This window comes from Prinia subflava, chromosome 6, assembly GCF_021018805.1.
Source record: "Prinia subflava isolate CZ2003 ecotype Zambia chromosome 6, Cam_Psub_1.2, whole genome shotgun sequence".
Lineage (NCBI taxonomy): Eukaryota > Metazoa > Chordata > Aves > Passeriformes > Cisticolidae > Prinia > Prinia subflava.
Genome location: NC_086252.1, coordinates 37,731,427 through 37,745,937, shown reverse-complemented (window position 1 = coordinate 37,745,937; position 14,511 = coordinate 37,731,427). Strand labels below are relative to the sequence as shown.

General features: G+C 40.8%; 1 protein-coding gene across 1 annotated transcript in view; it reads left to right on the top strand.

The window, feature by feature from the left end:
- NEB (nebulin) overlaps positions 1-14,511 on the top strand; it is a 97,756-nt gene that overhangs the window by 31,626 nt on the left and 51,619 nt on the right. Inside the window, exons 54-74 of the mRNA XM_063401043.1 lie at positions 527-838; positions 1,262-1,465; positions 1,783-1,887; positions 2,371-2,478; positions 3,380-3,691; positions 4,111-4,314; positions 4,972-5,076; positions 5,544-5,651; positions 6,324-6,635; positions 7,036-7,239; positions 7,841-7,945; positions 8,123-8,230; positions 10,475-10,786; positions 11,709-11,912; positions 12,129-12,233; positions 12,701-12,805; positions 12,884-13,195; positions 13,489-13,593; positions 13,835-13,933; positions 14,104-14,205; positions 14,381-14,488. Coding sequence (XP_063257113.1) covers positions 527-838; positions 1,262-1,465; positions 1,783-1,887; positions 2,371-2,478; positions 3,380-3,691; positions 4,111-4,314; positions 4,972-5,076; positions 5,544-5,651; positions 6,324-6,635; positions 7,036-7,239; positions 7,841-7,945; positions 8,123-8,230; positions 10,475-10,786; positions 11,709-11,912; positions 12,129-12,233; positions 12,701-12,805; positions 12,884-13,195; positions 13,489-13,593; positions 13,835-13,933; positions 14,104-14,205; positions 14,381-14,488 — 3,639 coding nt within the window. The remainder of the gene's footprint in view (positions 1-526; positions 839-1,261; positions 1,466-1,782; positions 1,888-2,370; positions 2,479-3,379; positions 3,692-4,110; positions 4,315-4,971; positions 5,077-5,543; positions 5,652-6,323; positions 6,636-7,035; positions 7,240-7,840; positions 7,946-8,122; positions 8,231-10,474; positions 10,787-11,708; positions 11,913-12,128; positions 12,234-12,700; positions 12,806-12,883; positions 13,196-13,488; positions 13,594-13,834; positions 13,934-14,103; positions 14,206-14,380; positions 14,489-14,511) is intronic.

The window sequence follows — 14,511 nt, the reverse complement described above, 5'->3', positions numbered from 1 at the left end:
CAGTTAAACTGTGACCTTAAGTAATAGATTTTTGCAAGTAAATGATCATATGTGTTAAAAAAAACATGAAGTTAGCAATTATAAGAACAACATAATGCTGCTATCATGATAATTGTATAGCTCATAGCCCTAGATGTGTAAATAAGTATTTACAGTGTATATATCATTATATAATGATATACATATCATAATGATACACATATCATTATATAATCCTAGTAAGGATTAAATGCATTTAATAAGACCAGGATGATTTCTCACTAATATTAGTAAAGCACATTTCTTCAAAGAGCAAAATGATAAAAGACTTAGTCCAAGTTTAGTGTTCTAACTCAAACAGCAAAAAACTTTAGTCCTAGAATCCTAGAATATTATTAGCATGAGAATTGATTTGACTATTTAGGGTTTTTCTAATGGTGGTTATAGATAAGTTTGGAAAGTTAGATAAGCTTTGCTGGAATATTTAATATGAGTAGCTGATACTTATAAGTGATACAGAAATGTGATATCTTGGTTTGTGTTCCAGTACAAGTACAAGGAAGGGTATCGCAAACAGCTGGGCCACCACATCGGGGCCAGGAACATCGAGGACGACCCCAAGATGATGTGGTCCATGCACGTGGCCAAGATCCAGAGTGACAGGGAGTACAAGAAGGACTTTGAGAAGTCCAAGACGAGGTTCAGCAGCCCCGTGGACATGCTGGGAGTGGTGCTGGCCAAGAAGTGCCAGCAGCTGGTCAGCGACGTTGACTACCGGCACTACCTGCACCAGTGGATCTGCCTGCCCGACCAGAACGACGTGATCCACGCCAAGCAGGCCTACGACCTCCAGAGTGATGTGAGTGCTCTGGCATTGGAGTTTTGCTGAGGAATGTGTTTGGTATTTTACATAACTGGATCAGGCTGTCTTGTTCTGATGTGGTAGAACCAACTTTCTGAGATTTATTTTTAAATTTTGTGGCTGATTGAAACTGAGCTCTCCAACAGGATGTGTTAATTAATTGATACTTCAAGGAAATCCTCTAACTTCAGAATTGCTATCTATCATTTACTGTTCTGTAAAAGTTGGATAATGGTTTCACTCTTAATGTAGTGGATATGCAACTGTTTTTTCTCTATTTTCTCTTGTGCTTTGAATTTATTTAAATTACTTGTTGTTAGTGAGGTTAATTACTGGTGAACTATTCACCATGTAAGTTGCATTATTGTTATTATTGATAGAATAACCCGTGTGGGTGACTTTTAAAAATATTTTTAACAGAACGTGTACAAGTCTGACCTGGAGTGGCTGCGGGGAGTTGGCTGGGTCCCAATTGGATCCTTGGAAGTCGAGAAAGCCAAGAGAGCAGGGGAGATCCTGAGTGACAAAATTTACCGCCAGCATCCGGACACCATCAGGTTCACCAGTGTCCCGGATTCCCTGGAGATGGTGTTGGCCAAGCAGAACGCAGACACCATGAACAAGGTGAGTCCTGATCCCACTGGGAGACTCATCAGAGGTCTGTGCCTCACCCCTGGAGACAGCACTGGGAATGAACCGAGCACAAGCAATGCTCACTGGTTTATTCCTTCTCTGTAATCAATGTGGTGTTTTTTAAGTGTTGTTATATTTCCACAAGTCAATCCTCCTTTTGTTAATAATATCTCTTCCTAATTTCCTAACTGATTTTCCCTGTTATATATCCTATATTTTTATCTGCTATGGTCTGTGTTTTCCCTGATACTTGAAATATTAACCTGGTTTTGAATGCCATGTCAATCTCTTCCTGTTTTCCTTCTTAGCGTTTGTACACTGAAGCGTGGAACAAAGATAAGACCACGATTCACGTCATGCCTGACACCCCAGAAATCCTGCTGGCCAAACAAAACAGAGTCAACTACAGTGAGGTGAGTGCAACTGAAATCTGAGACAATTAACTTGTACTTCTGACAAGTACGCTTTTTTCATCGCTGACTTTCAGTTAATATTAAAATATTGTTGGGTTTTTTATTTTTCATAAATGGTCTGTTCCCATGCTGAAATCAGAGTTGTTCCTGGAACTGACCTCCTGGCTATCTAATTGTGCTATTAAAATATGTATTATCCCCTGTAAATGAGTAATCATTTCTACAGCAAGGTATGGAAATAACTTGTTTTGCTCTGCTTTCCCTCAATGATTTCCATTTTCCAAGCATCTACAATAAAATTACAAGGTCGTTGAAATCTGCAGGTTTTTATTTTCTAGTGAACATAGAGCTGGGCTGAAGATCTTTAGGTTGCCTGAAAATCAACAGTATTGTTTAGGGACATGAATAGTGCTACTACTCAGATGTGCTGAACTGAAAAGCTATTTTGTGCTTGAAAGTAAATTGTGAATTATTTTCTCACAGAAAATGTACAAACTGGCCTTGGAGGAGTCGAAGAAGAAGGGCCATGATTTGCGTTATGATGCCATTCCCATCCAGTCTGCCAAAGCCTCCAGGGAGATTGCCAGTGAGGTGAGCAGGCTTTGTTCTCATTTCTCCATGGATTTGGTAATGGAAAAGAATCCAAATGTTTGCTACTCTCATACTTCATAGAATAGATAATATTGAAATCTATTTTCATAGTGATTCTTTTTAATCATTCCACTACATTACCTACACGGAAGAAAGGGCTAGCCAGTATTTTTGTCATGATGAATATATCACTGTAATAAATAAATACTAGAACGTGAAGATTATTGATATGCCCCCTGCAATACTTGTGTTGATATCCATGGATATTCAAGCAGCATGATCAAAAAGGTGTATGAACCAATGGTAAAGATATTTGGTAATTTCGGATTCAAACAATATTTCTGTTCAAGTGTCATAATGAAATTCAAGATGTCTGAACATAAAAAGAGGATAGACCACACAATGAATGTGACAGCTTTTGCTTCTGGAATGAGGCACCCTAACTTAGAGATGGAGAATAACAGATTTTTCCTTCTTGTTTTCTATCAAGTTTGATACTTCAGCTCTTAATGTGTTAAGATCAAATCATGTGGTCTTAATCAAAGAGTCTTGTAAAAAGTTTTTAAAGTTAATATTTACAATTTAAAATAATAGTAAAAGAACGTGAAATACCAAACTTGTTAGAATGTGACATTAAATGTTCAGTGAATTGAAAGCATATTATATAAAAATATATAGTAGAAAATTAGAGTAGATATTTATAGTAGATAGTATAGATGTAGTAGATAAAAATTAGCAGATAGTTATATCTATTAAAAATGCTTCTTATGTGAAAATTAATCACAGAGTAGAAAGATTTGCATCATATTTTATCTTTACAAAATAATGAGTATTCTAAACTGTTATAATTATTTATTAATTTGTCAATACACCAAGTAACTTTAGATCTCTTCTGTTCCAGTACAAGTACAAGGAAGGGTATCGCAAACAGCTGGGCCACCACATTGGGGCCAGGAACATCGAGGACGACCCCAAGATGATGTGGTCCATGCACGTGGCCAAGATCCAGAGTGACAGGGAGTACAAGAAGGACTTTGAGAAGTCCAAGACGAGGTTCAGCAGCCCCGTGGACATGCTGGGAGTGGTGCTGGCCAAGAAGTGCCAGCAGCTGGTCAGCGACGTTGACTACCGGCACTACCTGCACCAGTGGATCTGCCTGCCCGACCAGAACGACGTGATCCACGCCAAGCAGGCCTACGACCTCCAGAGTGATGTGAGTGCTCTGGCGTTGGAGTTTTGCTGAGGAATGTGTTTGGTATTTTACATAACTGGATTTAGCTGTCTTGTTCTGATGTGGTAGAACCACTTTTTGAGATGTATTTTTAAGTTTCATGGTTAAGTGATGCTCAGATCTCCTACAGGTTATATTAACTAACTGATATTTAAATGAAATCCTCTAATTCCAGGATTTGGACTTTTTATCATTTACCATTTTCTAAAACCTGGATAATGGTTTCAGCCTTAATGTAGGTGAAATGCTTTCATTTTTTCTACAAATTTCTTTACATCTTTGAATTTGTTTGAATGAAGAGCTGATAGGAAGGTTGTTTTCCTTTGGAAAGATGCGCTGTGTGGCATAGATTATTATGATTATTTTATTAAAATAACTTGTGTTATTTTTTCTTATAACAGAACGTGTACAAGTCTGACCTGGAGTGGCTGCGGGGAGTTGGCTGGGTCCCAATTGGTTCCTTGGAAGTCGAGAAAGCCAAGAGAGCAGGGGAGATCCTGAGTGACAAAATTTACCGCCAGCATCCGGACACCATCAGGTTCACCAGTGTCCCGGATTCCCTGGAGATGGTGTTGGCCAAGCAGAACGCAGACACCATGAACAAGGTGAGTCCTGATCCCACTGGGAGACTCATCAGAGGTCTGTGCCTCACCCCTGGAGACAGCACTGGGAATGAACTGAGCACAAGCAATGCTGCATTTCAGACATGATCCATTTTCAATTGCTGTGCTCTTGTTATTTCACTCCAAACTCTTAGGCCAGGTAATGGAAGGCTCAAATTTGTGTAATATTCTGCATTTTACATTTAAATATTTTCCTTGGTGCGTGTGTGCATTGGGCACTAATAATGGTTTTGTTTATTCAAAAACTTTTTGTTTTGAATAAACAAATGCTTTTTGGTTTTTTATTTTGTTTATTTTGTTTATTTTATTATTTTGTTTATTTTGTTTATGCTTTTGTTCTGGAGCAAGGTGGCATTTTCCTTAATGTCTTTAAACTCCCTCAGATAAATTCTCCTTTTTTTGATGTTACTTTTACCAGATTAAAATAACTGTATATCCATGTTATATTTTATAGTGTTATAAAATGGTTTGGTTTAGAAGGGACATTAAAGATCATTTTGTTCCAACCCCCTGCCATGGGAAGGGACAATTTCCACTAGACCAGGTTCCTATCATTTTAATTAATGTTTTTTCCATTTTTATTGAGATATTAACCTGGTTTGGAATGTCCTATAAATCTCTTCCTGTTTTCCTTCTTAGCGTTTGTACACTGAAGCGTGGAACAAAGACAAGACCACGATTCACGTCATGCCTGACACCCCAGAAATCCTGCTGGCCAAACAAAACAGAGTCAACTACAGTGAGGTGAGTGCAACTGAAATCTGACGCGATTAAAGGGTTTCTGATAAGTACACTTCTGTCACATTTAATTTTTTATCATTATTAAAATATTGTCAGATTGTTTGTTTTCATACATGGCCAATTCCAGTGCTGAAATCAGAGTTGTTCTTTCACAAAGATATATTTTCTTTAAAAAAATATCATCTGCCATAAATAAGAAATCATTTGTACAGCAAGTTGTGGAAATAGGTAATTTAACTTTTTAAATGTTCCAGTCTTTGCTTTCCGTAAATGATTTTCATTTTCAAAATGTCTACAATAAAATTACAAGGTCTTTGAAATCTGGGGTTCTCTAGAGAATGGTATTTAAATAATCTGAAGATGAGCAGTACTGTTTAGGGACTTCATTTGCTTTGCTGCACAGTTGTGCTGAACTGAAATGCAATTGTGAATTTTGTTTTTTGAAACTAAAATGTGACTCTTTCTCACAGAAAATGTACAAACTGGCCTTGGAGGAGTCAAAGAAGAAGGGCCACGATTTGCGTTATGATGCCATTCCCATCCAGTCTGCCAAAGCCTCCAGGGAGATTGCCAGTGAGGTGAGCAGGCTTTGTTCTCAGTTCTCCATGCATTTGGTAATGGAAAAGAATCAGAACTTTTGTTCAGTTGTTTGTTAATGTGATATTTCACAAAATAGATAATACAGCAATCTGTTTTTATAGTGATTCTATTATATGCCTTTAGTGCACAGAAATAATGGATAGGCAGGGTTTTTTTGCATGAGTTATCCATCATAGTAATATATATAATAATGTGAATATTATTTATGTGCCCCCATTGCCATCCACGGATGTTCAACTAGGATGAACAAAAACATGGAGGAGCCTATGCTAGAGTTTTTCAAGTTAATTTCTGATTCAAAATAGTTGTCAAATAATTTCTGATTCAATGTGTCTTTAAAATCCGTCCCCAAAAGAGATATGTAAGTAAATAAATTCTAAACATTTAAATGCTTGTCTTTTCTGGAGGAAAGGAATAATTCTATTTCAGTGTCACATTGAAATCCAAAATGTTGGAAAACACAGCCAGGAAAAAAGCTTTGCAATGACTGGGACAGGTTTTGTTTCAAGGATGAGGCAATATCCCTTAGAGACAGAGGATAACAGATTTTTATCCTCCTTGTTTTTTTACCAAGAAATCTATTTAAATGCTTTGTGTTAAAAAAGGATAAAATATATTTATATGTATATGGATTTTGTTTTTTCTTACAGTACAAGTACAAGGAAGGGTATCGCAAACAGCTGGGCCACCACATCGGGGCCAGGAACATCGAGGACGACCCCAAGATGATGTGGTCCATGCACGTGGCCAAGATCCAGAGTGACAGGGAGTACAAGAAGGACTTTGAGAAGTCCAAGACGAGGTTCAGCAGCCCCGTGGACATGCTGGGAGTGGTGCTGGCCAAGAAGTGCCAGCAGCTGGTCAGCGACGTTGACTACCGGCACTACCTGCACCAGTGGATCTGCCTGCCCGACCAGAACGACGTGATCCACGCCAAGCAGGCCTACGACCTCCAGAGCGATGTGAGCAAATCCTTACATTTCTAATACATCATGAAATACTCTGGGTCTTGTACACTCTGATTGTTTAAAGTATGTGTTATAAGCCTTAGTAGCTTGTATTGGACTTGTTGGAATGTTTCCATTATTTCATTTGTTCAATTCTTTCATCAAATTTATGTGTAATCCTATTTTTTCAGTTCTTAACCTGAGGTATAATTTGTGTGTCACTCTGATACTAGCATTGTGCTCCAATATCTCTTTTATTTTTCTTAAATAATAATTATTTTACTTAATCTTCAAAAACAACAATTGTTTTCAGAACAATATCATCAGAAACCCTGTTGTTCATACAGCATGTGCTTGTTTGTATTAATTTTAATATTTGATCACACATATATAACAAACTGTCAAATTTTTTCAGGCTGTTTACAAATCAGACCTGGAATGGCTGAGGGGCATTGGATGGGTTCCTATTGGTTCCTTGGAAGTTGAGAAAGCCAAGAAAGCTGGAGAAATCCTCAGTGACAGGAAGTATCGGCAACCTGCAGACAAGATCAAATTTACCAGTGTGACCGACTCCCTGGCCATGGTCTTAGCCAAGCAAAATGCTGAGATCATGAACAAGGTGAGGGTGGTATTGCCAGTTAATAGAACTTGTTCATGAGGTGAAAAAGTCAAATACAAAATAAAACTAAAATCTTGTGGATTTAAGAGAAAATCACTGTCTAAATTCAGCCATTGTGCAGGAAAGCTGTTCTCTCGTGGCTCAGTGTGACGTGAGCGGTTGGTAAAAATCTCCTGGAAAACATCCCTTAAATCAGATTTTCAAACAGTAATACTGCGTGATGAAAAAGGGATGAGGAAATACCTGAAGTTCTCTGGATGTGAAACTGCTGCAACATACCTCAGATCTGGAGGGTGAAAGTCACGAAGTACCTCCTCCTTTATAACAAACGTAATCAAACAACTTATACAGAATAATTAATACACTTTTCCTCCTATGGCTGTTTCTCCACAATCCAAAATCAATCAATTACTGTACCAGTTTGATCTGAGAAATAATGAGGAGGGACAAAAGTTCCATCTTGAGCTCTTCGGAGAGAAGCTTTGCTGAGTCAGGGTATTAGAGCTAACTGGAACTACCTGTAGCAGTTTGTAAAATAATTTTAGTTGTAAAATAATTTCATAAAGAACTGTTTGTAAAGGGCTGTTTTCCTCTCTCGTAGCGCTTGTACACAGAAGCCTGGGATGCAGACAAGAAGTCCATCCATGTCATGCCTGACACACCAGACATTCTGTTAGCAAAGGCCAATGCAGCCAACGTTAGCAATGTAAGGACGTTTAAACATTTACTAAACTAATGGAAATTCAGAGTTAAGTCGGCATTTCTTTAATCATAATGATGCTCTAAAGCATGCATTCATGAAAATTTCAAGAGACGATTATGAAATGTAGAAATCCCATCTTTCAGAATATTGATAAGCTGTTTTCTGTCTTCTTTTGTATAGAAACTTTATGTAAAAGCCTGGGAAGAGGCCAAAAAGAAGGGTTATGACATGAGAGCTGATGCAATTCCCATCAAAACCGCAAAAGCATCAAGAGATATTGCGAGTGACGTATGTTCTTCCTTTACATTTCTTTTCAGTTACCTTAAAAACAAGAACATGTATTTATGTGATCGGTAGCAATAGGAAATTATGGGACCTTCATCCCAGATTCACTTCTTTTTTTATTCCTAGTACAAGTACAAAGAAACCCACGAGAAGGAGAAAGGCCACTACATCGGGTGCCCCAGCGCCAAGGAGGACCCCAAGCTGGCGTGGGCCGCGCGCGCCATGGCCCTGCAGAACGACCGCCTCTACAAGAAGGCCTACAACGACTCCAAGACCCAGATCCACATCCCTGTGGATGCCCTGTCGGTGCAGGCAGCCAAGGAGTGCCAGACACTGGTCAGTGACATTGACTACAAGCAGTACCTGCACCAGTGGACCTGCCTTCCTGACCAGAACGACATGATCCACGCGCGGCAGGCCTACGACCTCCAGAGCGACGTGAGTGACAATCACTGCAGGAAAGCTTCAGGGCAGCTGTGTGAGGCTCTGTTTGCTAGTGACTGGCAAATATACTTTCAAATGCACGTTCATGAGCGTGCAGCTGGTTGTGGTATGTTTATGTTATCCTTTCCAAAGGATTTCAGCCTGCCAGAAATACTTGGGGCAGTTCATAAGGAAGCTGTGTTTTCTTGGTCTGCTCTAGAATATTTGCCTGCAGACTACTTGCAGATTATGCCCTTGGTTTGAATGCAGTGTCTTAAAAGTATCATTGTTTCTGTGCAAATCAGGGCTGCTGTGTCTAGAATGGACTTGATACAACACAGCATCACTGGCTGCTTGTTGTGTAAAGAGTATCAGAAGAAGTTGGGGAGAGGCTTATAAAAAACCTTCTTGCACTTACAGTTAGAACTACAGAATCCCAAAAGGGTTTGGCTTGGAAAAGATCCCCTTACTCCAACCCCCTTCCATGGGCAAGGGCCACCTTCCACTAGACCTGGTTATTCAGAGCCTCATCCAGACCGGTTTCTATCATCTCCAGGGACTGAGAGCCCACCAGCTCTCTGGGCTGAGAGTTACCTCTGCAATGCCAGTAACCCTTGGTTTGTTTGTAGCACGTGTACAAGGCTGACCTGGAGTGGCTGCGAGGCATTGGCTGGCTGACAGAAGGTTCTGTGGATGTGGTCAAAGCAAAGAAGGCCCAGGAGCTCCTCAACGAACGCTTGTACCGCACGCGGCCGGAGCAGCTGAAGTTCACCAGCATCACCGACTCCCCAGACGTTGTCCTGGCCAAGACCAACGCCATGCAGCTCAGTGATGTAAGCTCACCTCTCACGTGTGGGATGACATTACTTTTCTTTCTGGTGGGAATGAGGAGTTGGGAAGTTTTGCAAATTGGAATTACTGAAGAATTCCTCTCTGTGTTTTTTTCTCACCGTACTGAATTGCCGTTGTTCTTCCTTTCTCCTCAGCGTCTGTATCGTGAGGCCTGGGATAAAGACAAGACCCAGATTTCCCTCCCTTCGGACACTCCTGTCATGCTGCAGTCCAAAGTCAATGCTCTCAACATCAGCAATGTAAGAGAATAACATGAAATATTTGTCAAGTGTTGGAAAATGAAGACTGGCAATTGTTCTTCCCATTTTTGCTGTAAATGGCGTTGTACAAACCCATCTTCTAATGCGCTTGTAAACAGGAAATTACATCCAGAGGCTTTTTATCACCTCACAGCCTATCAACAGCTTGTGTGTTCATCAACAAACTCCCAAGCTCAGTGTGCAATTCCACATAGCTCCTGCTCCCTTTGGCAAAAGCTGCCAAATACATTCCATGGAGGAGTTACTGGAGTCTGCAGACGTAGTGGTCTGTCTTCAGGAATATTTCTGCTGCCTCTTTGTGTTTTAATCTTGCACCTACTTTAGGTCATGAGTTTTCTGCTGAGACACTTGCCAGGATCATTATTGTACTCTGCCAGTTATAGGAAGCAAACAGGATTCCCAAGCAAGCAGGTTTTTAGAGAAGGTATTTCACTATGTCAAATGAAGGTGATTAATTTTCTTTACAGAAACATTATCAGAAGGCCTGGGATGAGGCCAAGGCAAAAAGCTATGACCTGAGAGCTGATGCCATTCCCATCAAACAAGCCAAGGCCTCCAGAGACATTGCCAGTGAGGTACAGCCTTTGCATGGTGTTTGTGTCTCAGCAGAGCTGAGTGAAGCTCAGGCTGACAGCCTGGGGAGCTGCCAGCCTTTTGCCTGTTGGCTGTGTCCAGGTGAGCAACTCACCTTCTGTTCTCTCTGCATTTCCAGTACAAGTACAAAGAAACCCACGAGAAGGAGAAAGGCCACTACATCGGGTGCCCCAGCGCCAAGGAGGACCCCAAGCTGGCGTGGGCCGCGCGCGCCATGGCCCTGCAGAACGACCGCCTCTACAAGAAGGCCTACAACGACTCCAAGACCCAGATCCACATCCCTGTGGATGCCCTGTCGGTGCAGGCAGCCAAGGAGTGCCAGACACTGGTCAGTGACATTGACTACAAGCAGTACCTGCACCAGTGGACCTGCCTTCCTGACCAGAACGACGTGATCCACGCGCGGCAGGCCTACGACCTCCAGAGCGACGTGGGTACCCACAGAGATGTGTCGCTTTAATCCTATTATTTAATAGATTATAGCCTTCTTCTGACTGTTCAGTGCTATACAGTCACAACAGGTTTATATTTAGACTGTTTTCTTCCATTTTTTGTTACTGCTATTATATGGTCTTTTACACCCTTAAAAAGCATTGGTTTTATCTCTAAATTTTATAAAACTTTAGTTGATAATATATTGCATAATGCTTTTGGGCAGGTGTGATTTGGAGAGGATGAAGGATTTGTCTTTCTTGCTTTGGTGGGACTTAGGAAGAACAGCTGTTTGCTGCCTTGGAATCAGTGGCTTTTGTTACTTGTGTTTGCTTAAGTCCTCTTGGAAATTTATTTTTAAAATTTAAATTTTCTTAAATTTACATTTAATTGGAAGAAAGCCCTGTGAGGCAGCCAGTGAATGGCTTTAGTGGCTGATTGCAGAGCAGGAGTCAGTGCAGCTGATTTCCTGACCTGGCTTTGCTGCTTATCAGTTTCTCTTCCACTGTACCAATTACCAGCTTTGGAGATGAGGTTCCTGCTCCGTGCTTTTTGTCAGTTTTCCTGGTAGGCACCTTGGGGTTTCATTAGAACTTGTAAATTGTTGAAATGACTAGAGGAATAAGTGTTTTGGTGGGGAAGAGGAAGATTCTTCTAAGCTTTTAATATTCATCATCATTAACTGCAGCCCTTTTCAGTTGTTTCTCCTTCAAGGTATAGAATGTGTTGTTTAAGACCTAAACTACTTAAAATCTTGTTGCCAGATTTAATTTTACTAACGACAGTGAACATCTCCTGTATATAAAAAGGATTCATCTCACTCTAGCTAGGTTTATAAAACATAATCTGCTTTGCCTAGCTTAAAATAATTAAGACAATAATTTTAGACAATGTTTTCCTTTTCTGCCCATCTCACCCAGGCTGTGTATAAGTCAGACCTGGAGTGGCTCCGTGGGATTGGCTGGTTGCCCAACGAGTCTCCAGAGGTTAAGAGGGTGAAGAACGCCCAGGATCTCCTGAGTGACAACGTGTATCGGACCCCCATTGACAGCCTGAAGTACACCAGTGTTGTGGATTCCCCAGATGTTGTTCTGGCCAAAACCAACTCTGAGCAGATCAGCATTGTACGTTCCAACCTCCTCAGAGCTGCTAGAAACTACAGCTGAAGGGAAATCTCGCTGCTAAGATATAAAACTGATCAGTTGTGGTTTAAGTTTAATGCTTTTCCAAACATTTTACTCTTTAGAGATGATGGTTCAGGAGAGATTTATGGGGTTTTATGTTGTTGAGAAGTGAAATTCCATAATTCTGATGATATTATTGAATGACTGTTTTAACAGCCAAAATATAAGGAGGCCTGGGAAAAGGACAAGACTATGATCCACATCATGCCAGACACACCTGAAATCAACCTAGCCAAGGCTAATGCTATTAATTACAGCCAGGTACATTTATTATTCTTTTTTCTCTAACATAGTATGTAAATTATATCATTCTAAGATGTTGAATCTCTCTGAATCTCATTGAAGTCTGTCCTCATACAAGGCTTGTGACATTCCCTTCCCTCTACTGAATATCCTTAAAGTATTCAGCCATTTTAAAATAAATACTTGCATTCAACTATTTAAAAATTATTAATATCATGCCCCACTGAGGGAATATTTTATTGAAATGTATGAGAATCCAAGGCATATAAATGTTTTCTACACTTTTACAAACACCCTTCTGTGCTTTATAGGTTGCACAACTGGTGTTGCATGTTTCAGAGGCAGCTGCATTTATGGTTAGGAGCAGGAGTAATGCTCAAAAATAATTTATGGTATTTCAGCAAATAAATGGCTGGAAACTCTGTATCTGTAATGGCAATGCCAGAGCATTCAGCATGTGCATGGTGTTTTATCTGTCTTTTCAGAAACAGTATAAGGGCGCTTGGGACGAGCTGAAGATGAGCTACGATCTGAGAGCAGATGCAATTCCAATCAAGACAGCCAAGGCCTCTAGAGAGATTGCCAGTGATGTAAGTGCCAAAGGAGGCATCTCCCATGCTCCAGGAGCTCTTTCATGCTACTGACGGTGTCCTCTGCTCCTCCCCCAGTACAAATACAAGCTGGAGCACGAGAAGCAGAAAGGACACTACGTGGGAGTGCCGAACGCCAAGGGAGATTCCAAAATCCAGTTTGCCCTGGACGTAGCCAAAGTTCAGAGCGAACGGGAGTACAAGAAGCACTTTGCCAAGCAGAAGACCCAGTGCCACCTGCCCGTGGACATGATGTCCATTGTGTCAGCCAAGCATGGGCAGACCCTGGTGAGCGACGCCGATTACCGGCACTACCTGCACCAGTGGATCTGCCTGCCCGACCAGAACGATGTCATTCATGCCAGGCAAGCCTACGACCTCCAGAGCGATGTAAGTTCACCTGGAAACACCCCTTGACTTAGTCCTGTGTTGCCTTTTCTTATTCTGCTTCAGCTCTAAGGAGTGGGAATCTTTTCCTGAGTTCAGGGAACCCACCTTGCTTTGTGCAAAGTTGGCCACTTATAAATTGCCACGTTTGAAGGGTGATAAATTCAGGTGTACTGCTCATGTTGGAATTACTGCTCCCCTTTTAACCATTGGAAGTAAATTCTGTTATTTATGGATCTTGCTGGATTGTACAGGGAAGTGTAGCTAAGAGCATGGACCCTATTTTGTTTTCCCAGGCTGTTTATAAAGCTGATTTGGAATGGCTGAGGGGAATTGGATGGTTGCCAAATGATTCCCTTGGAGTCAAGCACGTCAAATATGCTGGAGATCTCCTGAGTGAGGTAACCAAATGCTTTTCAATACCAACATTTTTTCTTCAGGGGTATTTGTCTCCCAAACTGTTTTAAATGGTTTAAATGATGAGGTTTTTTTCCAAATGAAAAATGCAGCATTTTCACAACATTCATTGTGTACAGAGAGGTTTTTCTCCACGAGAACTTCCTTGTCTTATGTATCTATTCAGAATTGCTGTATTAGGCATCAAATATTCCAGGGTAATCTGTTCTTCTTTTTCTTGTACAGAGAAAGTACCGCACAAAAGCTGAAACTCTCCCGTTCACTCCCGTGGCTGACAGAGTTGATTATGTCACAGCAAAGAATAGCACTGAAATCCTCAGTGATGTAAGTTTGCTCCCAGTGTCTGGGCTACATTGGACTTGTGTGATTCTGTATTTAATGTGCTTTGTCTAATGGCCTTGCAAATTCAGGGGTTGGTTCATTATTTTGTGCATAAATTATGGTGTTTTCCCAGTTCTGTGGTGGCAAGGCAGTCATTTCTTTCTCTGTCCTAGATTAAATACCACAAAGAATGGAATGAGGCCAAGACAAATTATACTCTCACAGACACACCACAGCTGGATATGGCCCGAGAGGCAGCCAGAATTTTAAATCAGGTATGTGGTCTCTCCTTGACAGTTTCTACTCACGTTTTTTAGGTATTTATAAAATCTGCCTTATTGATAACAGCCTGAAGGCAGGATTTGTTATCCTTCTATATAAATGACATACATACAGCAATCGTTCTCACTGTAGTAGCATTGAATTCCTCATCACTTTTATTTCCCACAGAATTTATACAAGGAAAGCTGGGAGAAAGAAAAAGCCACTGGTTACCTCCTGCCTCCTGACACGGTGCAGATCTCTCATGCCAAGCACTCGAGTGATGTCCAAAGTGAGGTAATGATTTTCTCATTAGGAAG